General features: G+C 41.7%; 3 protein-coding genes across 3 annotated transcripts in view; 1 reads left to right on the top strand and 2 right to left on the bottom strand.

The window, feature by feature from the left end:
• c2cd5 (C2 calcium dependent domain containing 5) overlaps positions 1-3396 on the bottom strand; it is a 16279-nt gene extending 12883 nt beyond the window's left edge. Inside the window, exons 1-5 of the mRNA XM_061229886.1 lie at positions 3066-3396; positions 2034-2131; positions 1852-1938; positions 945-1116; positions 306-401 (exon numbers count right to left, since the gene is read on the bottom strand). Of these exons, the coding sequence (XP_061085870.1) occupies positions 306-401; positions 945-1116; positions 1852-1938; positions 2034-2123 (445 nt within the window). The 5' untranslated portion in view covers positions 2124-2131; positions 3066-3396. The remainder of the gene's footprint in view (positions 1-305; positions 402-944; positions 1117-1851; positions 1939-2033; positions 2132-3065) is intronic.
• Positions 3397-7942: 4546 nt separating this feature from the next.
• tnni1c (troponin I, skeletal, slow c) lies at positions 7943-10938 on the top strand. The gene is made up of 7 exons (XM_061229415.1): positions 7943-7971; positions 8548-8586; positions 9074-9115; positions 9242-9373; positions 9637-9726; positions 10205-10387; positions 10816-10938. The coding sequence occupies exons 2-7, from the start codon at positions 8569-8571 to the stop codon at positions 10918-10920; spliced, it is 570 nt and encodes a 189-aa protein (XP_061085399.1). The 5' UTR covers positions 7943-7971; positions 8548-8568; the 3' UTR covers positions 10921-10938.
• A 6534-nt stretch (positions 10939-17472) lies between these two features.
• Positions 17473-18794, bottom strand: part of b4galnt3b (beta-1,4-N-acetyl-galactosaminyl transferase 3b) — a 36845-nt gene continuing 35523 nt past the window's right edge. Inside the window, exons 19-20 of the mRNA XM_061229541.1 lie at positions 18276-18402; positions 17473-17807 (exon numbers count right to left, since the gene is read on the bottom strand). Coding sequence (XP_061085525.1) covers positions 17699-17807; positions 18276-18402 — 236 coding nt within the window. The 3' untranslated portion in view covers positions 17473-17698. The remainder of the gene's footprint in view (positions 17808-18275; positions 18403-18794) is intronic.

Below are 18794 nucleotides of genomic sequence, written 5' to 3'. Positions count from 1 at the left end.
GCACCACAGAGTCACAGCCGCACACTGGAACATCATCGAACATCTGATGGTGCCTTTCTACCAGCCTTTCTGCAGTTCGAAGACATGCAGGATTGGGACTACAGATGAAAATGAGCTCATTAGCTCTGGCACATTTACAGTGATGTGTAAACAAAACAGTTGATTAATGTGCACCGACCCTGAGAAAAAAAAATAAAAGAAATAAAATGTTCCGTGAGTGCAGTACGCAATACACAACAAGACAACAGAGTGAAACACTCATCGGTGTGTCCAGGGCAGTGGAAGACAGATGAATCCAGACTTACTGCAAAAGAATTTGACTCCGCAGGACGATTGCCTGAAGCGGTTGAGATCGTTGAAGAGGTCCACCTTCACCAGGACATTGATCTCCCCGCGGATACCTTTGCGTGGACGAAGAAAAGTGCCGTGAGCTCACACCCCCACACCTCACAAATCCAAACATCTACGGCATTCCAGACTGCTCAGGGGCTCGTTCTTACAAAATCCATTTCAATGACAGTAACTGTACCTATGAAACAATAACAATAAAGTGATAATAATAATTTAAAAAATACTATATTTACTACATGCAGAGCTTTTCAAACATACAATAACAGGACATAGGCCTACAAATAAATCCATAACAGAAAAACACCATCCGCGGAAACACTAGCATATACACTAAACTAATAAAGTAAATTAAATTAAATTAAATTAAATTAAATGACTGGGACACGCAAGGTCGGTGGTTCTAATGCCAGTGTAGCCACAATAAGATCCGCACAGCCGTTGGGCCCTTGAGCAAGGCCCTTAACCCAGCATTGCTCCAGGGGAGGACTGTCTCCTGCTTAGTCTAATCAACTGTACGTCGCTCTGGATAAGAGCGTCTGCCAAATGCCAATAATGTAAGGTAAAAATTGGAAATGGAGTTGGATAGGACTCACCGTGTATGGTATCATAAATGGGGAACCACCCAGAGATGACAGTAGCAGCTTCGTTCGATAGGAGTGGGTCGATGTCGATGTAGACCTTGCCGATGGCGTCGTTGGCGCTGTAGGTATCGTGGTCCAGCACCGTGATCTGCAGCGGCTCGTCCTGCAAGTCCTCATCGTCCACCTGGAGCAGAAAAATATTTCTGTTGCTGTTTTTTTTTTTTTTCAGCATTTACCAAGCAGAAATGGTAGCCTCTCTGTATGTAAATAGCCAAAGCAGAAATATTAAAGGTACAATAGGTAATTTCGGACTTCTAACAGTCAAGAGAGGAATTGCAGCAACAAACACCTTCAAACCACAACACTGTTTATCCCTCCCCCTTCTCAGGAAATGCGCTAACGTTGGAACGCCATTGGCTGTGGCAATTAGAACCAATTTTCAACCAATGAGCTTGAATGATTGTACAGCCATACGATGTTTTGGTAGAGTGCCCGCCGTCAAATGCATATTTTGAAACCCGAATTTAAGGACTATAAACACAGGCAGAGGGTGAGTCAACATGTCAGTGAGCCTTTTTCAATTATAGGAAGGGATTTACAATGGTCTTGTAACAATGTTTTAACACAAAAATCTTACCTATTGTACCTTTCAGGTGTTCCATATGTTTGCCAGTATCACTGACCTAATTTGGATTAATAGCCAAAGGACACTATAACCTGGCTACGGGTATTACGGAACTTACTGAAAATTAAAGCTCTCGCCAACATGTTCAACAAATTACATTAAGTCAAGGCAGAGAAACCCAATCATGCATTTTACAGCAAAAGACTTGAAAGCACACTGTAAAGACTTACCTCAGACATATGTCAAAGGGACAGTATATTACAAAACAATAACAGAGAGAATGAGATTGGTTACCTCAAATTTGAACCACTCTGAGTTCCAATGTGGGTTAAGGGATTTGGGGTACACGTCAGTTTTGAATGTCGTAGTTCCAAATTTCACCTGCAAAAGGCAATACTGCGCTTTAGCTGTGCAAAACAAGACGAGATGGCTGATAAACTGCTGGCAAAAAGGAGGAGACGTTTCTCGATACTCACCTCAACAAACGCGTCTGTGAGGTCGCTTGCTCTGTCCATGACGGGCAAGTGACGCCCAGCCACAATCTTGGCCTTCAATTTCCCCGGCATGGTTACCACTGTAGATAACGGTTACAGGGAAGGGATAAGAACATTTTAGATAACGCAATTTATGACAAGGCAAGATTTGCCCATTTCATTACCCGTGTGTTGTCCAGGTTCATTGCTATCTGCGCCTTGTCTTGTGTAGACTAACGTTAGTTAGGATCGGTGTACTGTGCGGTTGCGTTTAAATATTTAGGTAACACTTGTCCAGATTGACTAACGTTAGTGCAGTCACGCGTGTCTTGACCACTCTCACTTTATCCACTTATCGGGTGTCTGGGCAACACAGGAGCACGTGGACGTCTGACAGATGTTTTTGACAGACGAAAGGCAGCGCTAACAAGCTAGCTACTTAGCTAGCTACATTTTATGCAGTCAAACGAGCATATTTTCCAAGATAGCTAACGTTAACCAGCTACAAATAAAACATGTTGCTCATGTAAAAAAAATTATACGGTTCAAATAAGAAATGTAAGATATGAAATCATTAGCTAGCAAGTAAAAAGACATCAACCTATGCAGCATCACCGAAATGAACAAGCTCGTTCTCCTGACAGCAGCCGCTAGCTAATATTTGCTTGTAAACAACAACAGTTTTAGACTGCAGCAGACAAATTGTTATTTGACGATAACTGTGCTTGATTGAAAAAGCATATAGCTAATTATATAATTATGAACACTGTCATGACTAGCTAGCTCGCTAATATAAAAATAGCGAGACAAGCTGAAATGGCACAGAACCGGGGAATGCGTAACCATAGTTCGCGCTCTAAGGTGGAAAGGGCCTGGCGCGAGGAACATTTGTCGCCAAGCTGGTGCCAGCTAACGTTAGCTAAATAGCTAGCCAGCGAAGTTAAATGACACCGTTAGCTGCGTCGGTAACGAGCTAGCTACACAAACAAACACACAAGCGAACATTTAAATGAAATGTTATTAAAATATTAATACCTCAATCTATGTCAGACAAGATAGCCGCAAGAAGCTTCCCTTCAATCGGACATTATTGACACTCCGTCCGCTCGACCTCCTCTTCTTGCCCATAACATGAATGTGAAAAGGTGGATCTTCAGACGGTTTCGTTATACCTTTATCTAGTTTTTTGTAAACGGTATAACGATTTACGAGCTTATTTCCAACGTCTCTTCTCAAACCATGTAAAGCAGAGCAGCTAGCGAGATAAATCCATGTTAACTATTGTTGAAAATACTCAGGTAATCTTTCGCTCAAACTACCTGGGAGAGCCGTGCGCTGCGCAAGCAACACCACGAACTGTCGCGTTGAACGCAGGTTGAATGTCAATCAAAAAACAATAACTTCCGGGAGTGTTGTATATTACTTCCGCCTTCTAATTTAACGAAATTATTGTAGTTCCCATACTTCCAGTTTCAACACATAAAGCTGGATAATACGTCCCATTGAGTTAGAAATAACTGATAACTGATAATTGACCAAATATAACTATTTCAAATAGGAGCTGTAAAATGTATTGGATTGCAACAATTTATGACCTAAAACCCTGATGTGCCATCAATTTAAAATAATATTATCACGCGAATGGACTCGAGGGTTCTGGAATGGGAATAGGAAAATAATATTTGCATCAGTTCTTCATGTCACCCAGGCAGTCTCAGTTATCAGGCCTTGAAGTGGGACAACATGAGACAGCTGAAGGACAACACATTAGCAGAGACCTCAGTCTTTATTCCTTAAGTATGTCAAGCATGGTTTTATTTTACGTGCATTCAGTGTGCCAAGACTTAATTACTTTGTTAACTAGTTTAGTGACAACAGCTGTCCACAGCATACAATATCACACACATCTTTTATGCCACCAACATTTGTTACAGGTAAAAAAAAGTATTTCAAATTGACCGCTGCACACCATAATGAGACGCTGTGTTTGTTTAAAGGGTAGTAGGGTAGACCGACAAGGTCTGCATTTGGAACCGCAGTACTCTCGGCCTACACCATGAGAAAAGCCAGGTCTTCCTGGTTAAACAAAGGTTAAATAAAAAAAATAAAAAAATTCAAACAACCACGGTTATACAAAAGGATGGAGAAACTGAGACGCTATCAATGTCATTTATTTTTAAATGCAAGAAAAGACTGGATCAGGGACCCAGGATCGAAGGGGGGTCCCCAGAGTGTTGAGATTTGAGGTGCCTGAAATAGACCGCTGGTAACAGAGCCTACTTTGCTGGCTGGATTTCTCTAAATGAAATGTCAGAGCCTTGGATTTGCCTCTGTTAATCTGCCTTAGGGGGAAATGTGCTAATACAGGCAGATATATTTAGTGCGTGAGGCTATGCGCACCAGACATTTGTGCTATCCACGGAACCTGGTTTGACCCTTGCGGCCGAGACTCCAGCTGCCAATATCAAGGTTATGCTTAAGCCAGCCTGGCAGCGGGTAAGCCCATGTCAGCTGTTTCATATCCAATAAACAGAAGAGAAAGGTACAGTGAAAGGGAAAGACCGAGGCTCTATCACGCAAAACTGTTTTTCTTCATACCGCCTGTTTACATACAGCACTGATGTCAGTGCGTGGTATCAGAAACTGCTGTTAATATAATGTGCCATAAAGTCGCACTCTTTTGATGACACAAGGAATATCGGTTTCGATCGGGATGACAGAAGAGCAACTTGAGGTGGAGGGCTATTTTCAGTGTCATCTGCTGACAATACGAATGACATTTACCTCCGGAATGGACTTTCAGCGTCTGTGTATACATGGAAATCATATTCGATCCTGTGGTTACACAAGCACTTTTCTTGTAAGAATATGAATCCACAGGGAGTCTATTGAAATCGATTTAAGAGAGTTTTCGCTGCAGTTGAGCCAGTTGTGTCTTGAGCTAATATTTCTGTTTGAGCAGAAATGTCTCTCTTTAGGTTTCACAGGACTACGCATACCACATTCATATTCTTCCATTTATATAAACAATAAATGATGAGAAAAGATTCAAGAATAATGCACTGAGGATTGTTCTTGAATCACAAGATTCAAGGTGCATAACTAGGAATGATCCTACTACAGCCAAACTAAATTAATTAATTGAATAGGTAAAATGTACAGTACTGTGCAGAAGTCTTAGGCACCCTAGACTTTATTATATATATGTTTATTTTTTTGTGTGTGTTAATATGAAAGAGCCCATTTGAGATTTACAAATATTCATTTTCCAAAAGACGTAATTTTACAGAGACATTTTTGTATTTAATTTTAAAAAGTAACATATTACTGTAAGCAATTGACTGCTTTTTACATAAAACCTTGATCAAGGCTGTCTGAGATCAGAAGCAAGGACCCAACTAAAGTCTGCAGAAGAACTGTGGCAAGTCCTCCAACATGCTTGGAACAACCTTATATAGCTGCCTGACAGCGTTGGCTATCTCAGAGAAGTGATGCAGTTTTAACGCGGCTGGTCACAAAAAATATTGATTTGATTCCGTTTTTAACAATTCTGCCAAATGAATAAAATGTAATGTAAAATGTATCGTACGTTTATTTAGGACCTTTCACTGAATATATATAAAAGGATTTTTATGTGAAGCAAGACAAAAAAAGACAGGCTAAGAAAAAACGTATTTCTTTGAATAACTTCAAAATGCTAAATTATATTCAACCCCAAGAATTACAATGAGGAGGCTATCTTGAATAAGTTCTCAAGAAGCTTCAAGACCTATTATTCCCAAAGCTATTTCTGTTGCTTTTGGTTACGTTCAAGTTATTGGATCCTTGATTATGATGAATAGGGGAAACTCAGATTGATCTTCCAAATATAGTTACATGTAATGATATTGACTCTCACCCTGTTTGTGTTGGAATGTTGTTTGTCCATCCCAGTTATCTGGCAAAAGGAGTCCTTGGAATTGCATGGGTACAAACCTTTATGTCATTAAAAAATGTTGATGACAGTTAGGCATGGTGCCAAATATATTTGTCAGGGTTTCATATCTTTAAGGTCGGCGTGGTATCAGATACTACTCGGTGGGTAGTCATTGGGTCTTTAAGATGGATGTTCAAAATAACACTTCAGTGTAACTATGTTCAATAGTTAAATCAATTTTCAGCTGATATTAGATGAGAACATACATGTATGGAATGCTGCGCAGTGTTTTGAACTGAACATGTAAACAGAAGGTAGGGGATTTCCCTGTTCAGGTACTGTCATTGCACCTGTAAGGAACAACTGAAAGTGAATTCTGCCTATAAATAACCAAGCTCAAAAAGAGATATGTGAAAAATTTCACTGCATTTCAGTATCCTCAAGATTTATATAAACAAAATAATATCTGCCTATCTGTTTAATCTGCCAATCTGCTACGATGTAAAGTAGCCCGTCCTGTGGAAATTGTTGTGTCCTGTCAGGTCCATCTGTAGTGCATTAACTGTATTGTTTTGGGTGTCTTTTGTCATGTCCGTGTTCGGGTGTAAGAGGACCACAATGTATCATCATAAATTTTTTATGGATTTCTGCCTGTCACGTCGATGTAGCCTTAAGCAATCTCCTTTTTTTCATTGTCAAATTTAAATGGTCATTCAGAAACAATGTTCCTCCATTATCCAACATTTAAATACACTCTTATACTTTTTTTAAATTTACTTTTATGATATTCACTGGATGTTCTTCCATCGTGTGGTTTTTCAAACATCTGTTCATTGTTAAGCTTTTATTATTCATTATAAATATTTCATTATTTATTAAGCCTTTTTTGAAAAGGAAAGCGCCGGAATAAGTCACGAAGCTAATGAGTAGAAAGTTTTTTCCGCTAACCACACCGAGTAGGCGTCATGATTTATTATTATATCTATTATATCTATTCTTCTGCAATGTCACAGGGGGTAATATTTCATCCCTGGCAGCAAGTCATACCATTTGTGCTATATTTGTTCTCCAGCTGTTCTGCAGACATAAAAGCCCATTGTTATGGTCCTCTCTTGTTAATAGGACAGTAGTCATCTCACAAAGTAACTCAGGTAAAGTTTTCCGGCGTCAGCTGTCTTCATACGCCTTGCTTGCTAACATTGCGTTGTTTTTTTTAAAAATTATTCCCACAGCTTCAGTTTGCGTTGTTGCATTGTCAATTGTGCAGTGAAACTTATGTTACCGATGAGAATCAGTGGCAATTTAAGTGGTTTGTGTGTGATAAATGTATACTGTGTATTTTCCTTGAAAGATTTTATGTTGGCATTTGGTGTTTGATTTAGATTCACTCATGTTAAAATAGATTTCAAATGGAGCTTTCTTTTCCAGTTTATGGTCATATTTGGCAATGTGCGTAAATCTTATTTAGCTTCTGTGTAGTTATTTTCTGGGTTAGTATGGAATTCATATTGGGAGAATGGCTTTATATTAATGCAAGAGGCTGATGATTCTTTTTTTAAAATGCTCTTTGGAATTCTAACTAAGCAAGTGCTCAAAAGAAAACCAAATAAAAAGTTGTTTGGCCTATTTTGCCAATGGAATAATGCAAAAATGGATACTGAGGTGTTTCAAACTTTTTTCAGATACTCTCAAGTATTATAGAATGAAAATTAATGCCTTTGGTTTTTTGCAACCAAAAGGAACCCTTTGATTTCATAGAAGAACCCTATCAAGTTTAAGGTTCTTTGTTGTGCAAAATGGTTCTTTGTGTGGGAGCTCTGACACATCAATCCTTTGATAGAGGGTTCCATAAAGAACTAAAATGGAGGGTTACTCTATGGAGACTAACATTTTTTTTCTGAGAGTGTATTCACAGAAACAGATCCCTGTCCTTTCCTGATGTCAACGATATTCTCATTGTATTCTCTGCTCTCCTATCCTTCTGCGTGTCCCTGTCTCTGTCCTCTGAATAGATATTGCAGTGAGGTAAGCATCTGTGTGCATTCACCCCTTTATAACCAAAAACAATATAATGAAATAACATATTTAAAGCATTGCATTAAAATTGTCAGAGATATTTTGAGCATCGGTGCACTTATAACTATCCTCTGACTGTGTTGCTGAACGGTCAAGAGCTTTATGTTAACAGGACTGTTGCTGTATAAAAAGTCAGGAAGTTTTAATGACCAAGAGTGTTCCGTCTCGGGCCTGACAGCAAATACAAATAAAGAACTTTTCCCTAGAGAACAGTGCCATGACATCATTTTTGTTCTTAATTTCAAATGTCAGAGTTTAGCCATTATGGTCAACCAGTTTATTTTTTATATTTGATGTTTATTTGAGTAGGGACAATGCCAGGAGACATAGTATCATTACTGCCAGTGTACACCGGGTTCATGTAGCTGTTCTGCATACAGAGATTATAGCTTTGGCAAATTTCCAACTCCTGTCCCTTGTCCCGTTAGGCTAGTTCTGTTCCCGTTAGTTAGCCATTATGATCAGTTAGTAACTTGTGTGAGTGGACTGGATACGTGTCATGTATTCTGTTGTCTGTCCTGACAGGATCACAGTGCTTCAGGAACAATGCCGCCGAACGTGAAGGTACCTTCATTCGCACATTTAATTTTGTAAAAACAGCATGAAATGAACTTTCTTTGGCCCATTTGCAAAAGTTTACGTTTGAGTGCAGTGTTCCAGTGTACAATAGTACAAACAATTGCTGTCACAATGCTAAGATTTTGCCAGCAGTGTGATTGTATAAAGTATGAAATCCAACCACTATGATTCTTATCGCTATCGTAACCCGAGGCAGAAATTTGGCAGTTTGTTCTTGGAATAAATAAATGAATTTAATTACAGATCATATGGGTCCAAATTTCTTCCTGAACATAAAGTTATGATCCCATTGCTTCCAGAATTATGAGATCATGTGATACAGTATGTAGCATTATGCTTTGGCACTGTGGTTATTGGAACCTCATTCAGACGATCAGGATGATTACAAATTAGATTGAAAAAAAAAGGCTTTTAAAATGTTTAAGTGATATCCATTTACACTGACGTTGTTTCCTTTTTTTGTATGTAACAGCCAAAGTCGAAAATATCGGCCTCCCGAAAGCTCTCTCTAAAGGTACGGGCCATTCAGGCAATTCAAAGCGTGTTGCCACGGTGTTCTCCTCAAAGGAAGTGACTGTTCTGTGCGGACCGCTCGGTCCAAAGTGCCTTAGCTCTCACCGCGGTCTGTTTCTCCCCCTAGATCCTGCTCCTGTCCAAGGCCATGGAGGAGCTGGAGAAGGAGACGATGGACCGGGATGAGGAAAAGGTGCGATATCTGGGTGAAAAACTCACCCCTCTGCAGATGTCCGGACTCTCCATGGACGAGCTTCAGGTGAGTTGCGAAACACTGTCTGGATGAGAATTTGAATTACTGTACTTCAGTGGTCCAGTGACTGTTTAGGAGTATAAGCTTACTGTGCCTAAGACTGCTTGCAAATGAAGATTCAACCTCCAACTTCAAAAAAGTTGTCTCAAACTTGTGTGTGTGTCAAAGTACAATCTTATACAAACACATTTCAATCATCTTTTTTTGTAAGAAAGGAACCATAAAGTGTGACACATGCATTTGTAATTTTTATGTATGTATTTCAACAGAATCTCTGCAAGCACCTCCATCAAAAAATCGATGTCGTGGACGAAGAGCGCTACGACTGCGAAGCGAAAGTCGTCAAAAACAACCGAGATGTGCGTACATTACATTAATGGCATTTGGCAGACGCTCTTATCCAGAGCAACTTACAGTTGATTAGACTAAGCAGGAGACAATGCAGGGTTAAGGGCCTTGCTCAAGGGCCCAACTGTGCGGATCTTATCGTGGCTACACCGGGAATCAACAACAGCATCTGACGCTCCGTATGTGTATACATAGCCATAGGACATTTTCAGCACCAGTATAACTCTAACTCATGGCGATAACTCGTGACTCAAGACTCATTGCTGTGACCGATGAGGCTTTGACTCACGACTCAGACTCATTGCTGTGACTGATGAGGCTTTGACTCACGACTCTGACTCATTGCTGTGACTCACGACTCAGACTCACTGCTGTGACTCACGAGGCTCTGACTCACAACTCAGACTCATTGCTGTGACTCATGACTCAGACTCACTGCCGTGACTCACGACTCAGACTCACTGCCGTGACTCATGTGACTCTCTCCAGATCCACGAGCTGAAGTTGAAGGTCCAGGACCTGGGGGGGAAGTTCAAGAAGCCGGCCCTGAGGAAGGTGCGCGTGTCTGCGGACGAGATGATGCGCGCCCTGCTGGGCTCCAAGCACAAGGGCTCCATGGACCTGCGCGCCAACCTCAAGTCCGTCAAGAAGGAGGACATCAAACAGGAGAAGGTCAGCACGCTGCGCTGCACTACAGAAGAAGACTGCTGCAGTCTTAACACTCAGACACACATACCGTTAAACAAGTTATTTATTTAAAGATTTTTTTAGGCCTTTTTCAGCTTTATTGGACAGTATAGCATAGAGAGACAGGAAGAATGGGAGCGAGAGAGAGGGAAAGACATGCGACAAATGTCAGACGGTTGGATTCGAACCACTGACGTCGCGGCTCACAATGAGCATGCGGTCAGTGCTCTACAGGCTGCGCCACCGAGACACGTTAAACAAGTTATTTATTTGGCAAATAAAATATAATATTTAATATTATCTTATATATTTATAACATTACATTTGTTTGTGATATAAAAAATAAAATCGAACCGGTGCGCGTTTCCGAGGCGACGGCTGACCCTCTGGGGTTTCCTCCCCCCGTTCGGCAGGTGCTCACCACCGAGGTCGGGGACTGGCGTAAGAACGTGGAGGCCATGTCCGGCATGGAGGGCAGGAAGAAGATGTTCGACGCGGCCGGCGGTGGAGGCCAGTGAGCGCTACAGTGACCCTGGAGCCGAGGGGGGGGGGGGGGGGGGGGCGGGGGGTGAGGGTTAGGGGGTGACGAAAAGACTGAGGAAGCCCGAGAGGACTTGGGGAGGATTTGGGGGAGGTTTTTGCGCTCGGAACAGAATCGTTGCATGACACAGCAGGGCACCTCTGGCTGTTTCCGAAATGCTGTCCGTACGCAGTGAAATGCTCAGCGTTAAGTCTACCCGGGTCGAGTGCATTTCACCCTGATCGAAGGCATCGCGATCCCTATTGGGCTCATGTAAACTCCGTAAAGGGTCGAGTTAATGCTGAACATTTTAGCATACACTCAAAAAATGAACAATTACTTAATCAAATTATGGACAGTGGCTGTGCACAGTATGATTGAGCACTTCAACCGATTAAGTACTTCGTATTTTATGTGCGTGCAACCACTGTCCATAACCTTTTAAAGTAAATCCAATGATTCATTTTTTACGAGTGTATGGTTTACTTCATGGTTATCGTGAAACGTGTGTGTCGAGTTGATACTTGAGATCCATCTACGTATGTTTTTCAGGACAAACCCCAATCAAAGTGTTTGTTGCACAATTGATGGAATGACCCCTTTGGTCACACCAGCATACGACAAAGAAACAGGTTTTAGAACGTTTGATGTGTCCAAAAGAAAGCTTTCCCCTGAATTTTATTTAATTTAGTGCAACCCTGGATGGCTTTTCATTTGTGCAGAGCTCTGTGCTGATAATGCTACAGTAGAACCTCTGAGATGTATTGGATGTGGAGATCATGTGGACATTTGGAACATTACAGCAGCCTTAAGTTACTTTACTTCAGGTGAAAAACCAATGATGAACCCGAGGTAATTAGTATTATTTTGGCTTTCCAAATAATGTAGTGACTTTTTTCAACTTAATTTTGGTCAAGCCTTCCAACTACCCAGATTGTAGGCTTCAATAGTAATACCAAGAAGTGCTCCTTGATGTAAATTGGCAATATTATGAGCGTGTAAAGTACGCATAATTTCTCTGTAATGCCCCCATGTGATAAGGAGCTTCATAAGGCATAGGTGTGTATACTTTTTCCAGTTTTGATACACTGTTTACTCCCAAACTTGCCCTAATACCAACCAGTCAGCAGGTAACTGGACCTAATATCTCTGGGGTCCTACTATCCAATAATACAGGTGTGACTAGTGGAGATTGCCACTGGGTGATAGCTACAGTAAAGGAGTGAGAAAAAATGGCTTTCAGCACTCTCAGAAATAAAGGATCACATTTCCCAAATGTACCCTGAAAGTACAGTCATGTTCTCATTGGGTACAGATGGGTACATTTCCCACGCAAAAAAGCACAAATTAGTGAAATATTGCTGGCAAAGGGTACAGTTTTATGCACCTACTCTATCGCGTACCACCCAACAACCGTTTGTACCTTTTAGGTGCTTTTTGTACCTTTATTCCCGAGAGTGAGGCTCACCACGGCTGTGAAACCGCTTGTGTGCAGATACAACAGAACCAGCTGCACAGTATTCACCATTGGCTAACAGTCTTAATGGACAATAAAAGGTTGAAGCGGCCCTGTGGTGTGGTTTACAGTATTCAGTCCCATTTACATTAAGTGGCCTTAGTATCTGTGTAATTACACTGTTACTACAGAGGTGGACAAAAGTTACAAATGTGTCGGTGTACAATGTTGAAAATACACTCACCAAGCACCTTATTGGAAACATTTTGACATATTCATGCGATTATTTAATCAGACAATTTCCCGGCAGCAGTGCAATGCATACAATCATGTCGATACGGGTCAGGAGCTTCAGTTATTGTTCACCATCAACCATCAGAGTGCGGAAAAAATGTGATCTAAGTGACTTTGACCGTGGAATGGTTGTTGGTGGCAGACAGGATGGTTCGAGTATCTCAGAAACTGCTGATCTCCTGGGATTTCCACGCGCACTAGTCTCTAGAGTTTGCAAAGAATCCAGTGAGCAGCAGTTCTGTTAATGAGAGACGTCAGAGGAGAATGGCCAGACTGGTCAAAGCTGACAGGAAGGTGACAGTAACGCAAATAACCACACATTACAACAGTGGTATGCGGAAGAGAATCTCTGAACTCACCGCACATCATAACTCTTAAGAGGATAGGCTACAGCAATAGAAGTCTAAAGAAATAAGTCTAATAAATACCTAATAAAGTGCTTGGTGAGTGTATATTAAATTGTTGATGGTGGACTTTGAACGTTTTGAAAGTAGTATGACGGCAGTTTGGAAATATTTTCTTGCTGGAACCCATGAATGTGATTATGGTATTGTGATTTTGATTGTCATCCCATCTGGTGGAAAACAACACCTAGCATACAGTGATAAAATGGTTTTACAGTTGGAGTTGGAAGCATTGTGGAACATTATGGATGTATACACCAGTTTTACTGTACCTACATCTTTAGTTGTTGTTCATTTACCCAGGTAGTAAGTCCACAAAAAGACATTGCATCTCTCCTGAGACAAATGTAATTCTCTGTTCTGTGGAACCCTTGCAGAGTTAATGCTGAACCCATTGTGCCATATAAGATTTAAAAAAATAGTTTAATGATAAAATGTGCGGCTTTTTATCATAGTTAAACAGAGTTCAGAAAGGTTTGAATAGAAATCCTTTGTTTGCAGACTTATTTATGCTCACCCTCTCGTCTTCATTCTTACCTGATTGACATTGAGCTGAAATGTGTGACAGCACAAGAATAAGAATGAGTTACTCCCTCACAATACCGTTATCTTAATGCAGTCAGTTGATTCATTTATTTTTCTTCAGAGAAGCACTTTTTATCTTTAGTCTCTTCATATTTTTTATTCTTAAAACTTTTAGCAAAATACATTGCCAGAGATTGTTCTCATCTACGAATAAAGCCCTGACATTATTGTTGTCTTTGTTGTCAAACGCAGTGACGAGAATAAGGCCGTCTACAAAATCACAAAATCGAAACAATTATGAATACAATTATGGACAGTGGTTGCACACATTATGAAGAATATGGCACTTATAAATAATAATAATAATAATAATAATAATAATAATAATAACAATACACCTTCGTTGTGGACGCCCTGCCCAGGCATTATTAATAGTGTTTTGTTTTATATGGTATTGAATTCAGAGCTCACCGTGAACACTCGGTGTCCCGCCGTGCGTCTCCCTTTTAGGCGTGCGGAGCGCCACGCAGCTGTCGGCACGTCCGCGCGATCCGGAGCACGCGGGGGGAAAGCGAGGCCAACAATAGCACGGCCGACCGGCCGCCAGGCTGTCCTTGTGCCGCGCGGACAGGCTCCCCGAGCGCCAGGTGTCTGATCCCCCCCCCCCGCCTGGTGTTCAGTGTCACGTCCCGCTGTTTTAAATATGGATCTTCACAAGCACGCTGACATGAAGGGATTGTGTTCGAGCCCCGGCGCCTGGATACGATATTCCTGTTACTGTTTCTGCCGTACACAACGAAACGCTCCAGTGTCCCGGGAAACCGAAATAGATGTTTCACATGGGCAGGCCCAGCAACCCTCACCATAACTTTTTCCCTGATTCATTTCTACTCAAATGGTGTCCGCCTATACATGGTTAGTGAAGGAACCTGAGTCATGCAGTAGTCTCACTGCTTAGGAGGATTTCTCCCACCACCGCAACAGGTCCAGCCATCCAACCATCCATCATCTGAACCCGCTTATCCTGAACAGGGTCGCAGGGTCGCTGGAGCCTATCCCAGCATACATTGGGCGAAAGGCAGGAATACACCCTGGACGGGTCGCAAGTCCATCGCAGGGTACACTTAGCAATTTAGACTCTCCAATCAGCCTAACCAATCAGCATTTTATACAGTGAAAGAAACACCTAATAACAGAATAGAAAAATAAATAAAACCATCAATAATGAAAAGAAAGCAAATGCTCCTGGGGAAACTCTTTTATGGGATAAAACAGGCGTGAACATAAATACATCAATTTCACAGAAATCAAAATGTCATCGACACTAAAGACAATTGTAGGACCCTCCCTGAATTGGAGCAAGAAAACTGCTCTCACACAGTATAAACAAACCCGATGAAGTGAGATGCTTAGATTAAACCAAAAACAACAAAAAACAGAGGTTATTACAAAAAGGCCACTTTGATTTACAGTTTGCTATCATATTCTATAGCCATTCCTAAGACTCCAGACACCCTAAAACAGACAAAATGTGACTTCACTTTGATCTTATCCCACATGCCTGTGCAATACTTGAACACACAGGCAAGTGTAGTTGATTTCACGAAACATTTTCTTTGTCGTATTTCCCAGGTCAGATGAAGAGGTAAACCTCTGACCACAGCTGGAGAATTATGTAGAATTACGCAACAGTGTAGCGAATGCAGCCCGCAAAACTGTAGTGATTAATTAGAGAAACTTGTGAATTATATGTTGAAAGGTAAATGTGTTAAATAGTTGTTTTCCCCATTTGTTACCCCACAACCCCACCCACAAACCTAGACTAGAGAAATTACTTAAATTCCTTAAACAAACAACAAATAAGAATCATGACATCATCCTAAAATGGCATCCTAAAGTGCACCCTAAATCATTTCAGGGGTGGAGTGTGGTCCTCATGACAGTAGTAATGTTAATATTTTTCCATCTTTGTCTTTGGAATGCCAGCGGGCAGGACTGTAACTTGTATTAGATATGAATTTCCATCCACTTTTACAGCGCCTTATCCATAAATGCGACATGAAAAGACATTTCTGTATTAACATGAGGCTGATGAGTAGTTTGTATTCAAGAAAAAGTGAGGCTCCACGGAAATGCAAAACCTCACCTCAGTATTACTGTGCACGTGTGTATGCTGGACACAGTGGAGTACTGCTGGATTCTCGGTGCAAAATTTCTTGTTTGTGACTTTTAGGTTCCACAAACACATGAAAGGCAAAGAACAGAAGCACAAATTTTTACCTGCTGTAAAAATACGGGCGAAAACCCGCCCTGATATTTTAAAAGGCACACATTTCACTCTAATTGCCTTTAAACAAGGCTTGTATTCTTTTGCAATGCGGAGACATTTGCAAATGGTATCTTTGGTCTGACGTGCGATTTATGTTCATGTTTACGTCTTACATAAATCGCGGAATGCAGTAAAGGCATTCAATGTTTCCAGCTCAAAAAGTGAGATGTGATTTCGATATTGCCTCACCTGACTTCAGCTATGGAGTTGATCTACAACTCCAAAGTGCAAAGCAACACTAAAAACAGGGCTGAGGCTCCCCCCCACCTCTTTACACAGACAGTACACCCCCCCCCCCATCACCAACATCTCAAGTAATTAAACAGTTTCATAACTGCATTGAATTGATATCTGAGAGACACTCAGAAACAGTACTGTAGCCAAAAACATATAAATCTCATATGGAAATGAAAGCAAGAACACAGGTTTTAGAAATCAAGCATAAAATAATAAATACATTGATCATCAGATAATAAATAAGTAGAGGAGATCAACCAGGAAATTCAATTGAAAAAAAAAAAATCTATGTCAATGTTTTTTTCTCATAAAAAAGTAAAGACTATTCCTTTTGAAAACCTATCCGCATAAAATCAGTCACCGAAATAAATATCCCAATGCAAGAAAATGAACATCCAGTCCCATCAACAGCAACTGACATGGATGAAAACAAACAAAGAATGAACCTGTTATTTGTCATATTAAAACATGAGAACAGTGATATTACACTGCTCAACAAACAAAATACTCAATAAAATACTCTATAAAGTCCAAAACTGTGTCCCCAGACCAGTAAAAAGTGTACTGACCAGATAAGTATTTATTTCTCGATTTTCCAGCCTGTCTCTCAGGAAGGCTGTGTTTAAAGGCAGACAGTATCAGCAAAGAAGAGTAAGAGTCTTCGGTCCCATCTTAGACACAGGCCTTGTTAAGGCTCCATTTTCATCAAAGAAAGACTGTAAACTCCCAATAAAATCTTTTGAACAAACTCTGCCATTTCTCAGAAGGAGCAATACTCCTTTTCTCACCCTTAACATATTGCCCATCTGATTGGATCAGAAATATGAGCTACATTTCTCAGGGCTTAGGTAAAGTCACAGCAAAAATGACCTTTTTCGTCAGTTTAGTCAATTCTCAATAACCATGCGAACATGTCTAAATGTATTCCAAAAAATAATACAATTCTAATGCTTCTGTATTTCTACTCTGAAGCTTATTTTTCTCCCTGCACTTCCTGGAAACTGCTTTCCAGGCACAAATTTCAAAATGATTTCAATTTAGATTTTACGTCATTGAGTACCAGTGGGTGTTCCTGTCCAATCAACGTCCGTTCACGCTGCGGTCCATGTAGTCCTCCCCCTCCTCATTTGACGTCAATCCGGTCGACTCGCTGGCCTTCAAAAATTGCACCTAAAAATTTGTTTCACTCACATATACAGGACATCATATCAGGGAAGCGAATGCTGCTCTAACTTCCGTTTCACTACGACTTTAAGAAAAGTTTTCCTGCACCTTTTTGCTGTTGAAGCCCTCACTTAAAACTTTTAGATCAAACATGCGAGCCTGACGTTGCATTAAGTTCTTTCCAGAAGGTTTGGACCGGATGGGGGGAGCCCCACGAAACTAAGCAGAGGCCCTGCAGAGAATGATTGACAGGGGGACCTGACTTCCCTCTGTGGCCTTCTCATCTCCCCGCCCCCAACACTGTCGCAGCGGGGTCACTAAAGTGCCCGAGCCAATGGGGGCCGTAGAGCCTCCTCGGTTCCCGTGGTTACGTGGACTTCATTGGCTGCCGGTTCCACATGCCCCGCTTGGAGTGGTAGTGGTGCATGAAGTTGCGCAGGTGGATCCGCTCCACCTCCAGCCCGGCCTGGAGGATCCTGAGGAAGAGCGAGAGTAGTGTTCACCTGCCAGTCACCCCCAGAGTCACCCCCAGAGTCACCCCCAGAGTCACCCCCAGAGTCACACCCAGAATCACACCCACACTCACCCCCAGAGTCTCCCCCAGAGTCTCCCCCAGAGTCTCCCCCAGAGTCTCCCCCAGAGTCCCCCCCAGAGTCTCCCCCAGAGTCCCCCCCAGAGTCTCCCCCAGAGTCCCCCCCAGAGTCCCCCCCACACTCACCCCCAGAGTCCCCCCAGAGTGGAAACAGTGGGACTAAGACTTGAATGTCAACAAAATATATATATATATATATATATATATATATATATATATATATATATATAACATGCTTCCGCTTTTCTCTCAACCTGCTCTTCCAATTGATTGACTGACTGGTTGATCGATCAATCGAAAGATTGACTAATTGGTTGATTGACAGGTTGAGTGATTGATTGACTCTGTTCACCTGTCCAGCAGCTCCCAGTCCTCCCCGCCCCAGCGGTCTCTGAAGTCTTTGGTGTTCATCCCTCCAGCTGCATCCAGATCCGACTTATACAAGGCCAGCAGCCCGAAGCCATTCACCTCCCAGAACCCTGCAGAGACACTGAGCTCAGCCTGTGTGTGTGTGTGAGTGTGTGTGTGTCTCAGCCTGTGTGTGTATGTGTGTGAGTGTGTATGTGTCTCAGCCTGTGTGTGTATGTGTGTGAGTGTGTATGTGTCTCAGCTTGTGTGTGTATGTGTGTGAGTGTGTATGTGTCTCAGCCTGTGTGTGTATGTGTGTGAGTGTGTATGTGTCTCAGCCTGTGTGTGTATGTGTGTGAGTGTGTATGTGTCTCAGCCTGTGTGTGTATGTGTGTGAGTGTGTGTGTCTCAGCCTGTGTGTGTATGTGTGAGTGTGTATGTGTCTCAGCCTGTGTGTGTATGTGTGGAGGGCCGGGCATGCAGGGCCTGGAAAACCAGGGGCAGAGAGGAGTGTGTCTGTGTG

This window comes from Conger conger, chromosome 19 (assembly GCF_963514075.1).
Source record: "Conger conger chromosome 19, fConCon1.1, whole genome shotgun sequence".
Lineage (NCBI taxonomy): Eukaryota > Metazoa > Chordata > Actinopteri > Anguilliformes > Congridae > Conger > Conger conger.
Note: the sequence above shows the minus strand (reverse complement) of the source record. Positions and strands in the feature narration are given on the sequence as shown.

Excerpts from the sequence above, each read along its gene's own strand:
- tnni1c (XM_061229415.1), top strand. Across the intron at positions 9,116-9,241 it reads CCCGAAAGCTCTCTCTAAAG|ATCCTGCTCCTGTCCAAGGC; the intron begins GTACGGGCCATT and ends TTCTCCCCCTAG. Across the intron at positions 10,388-10,815 it reads AGGACATCAAACAGGAGAAG|GTGCTCACCACCGAGGTCGG; the intron begins GTCAGCACGCTG and ends CCCGTTCGGCAG.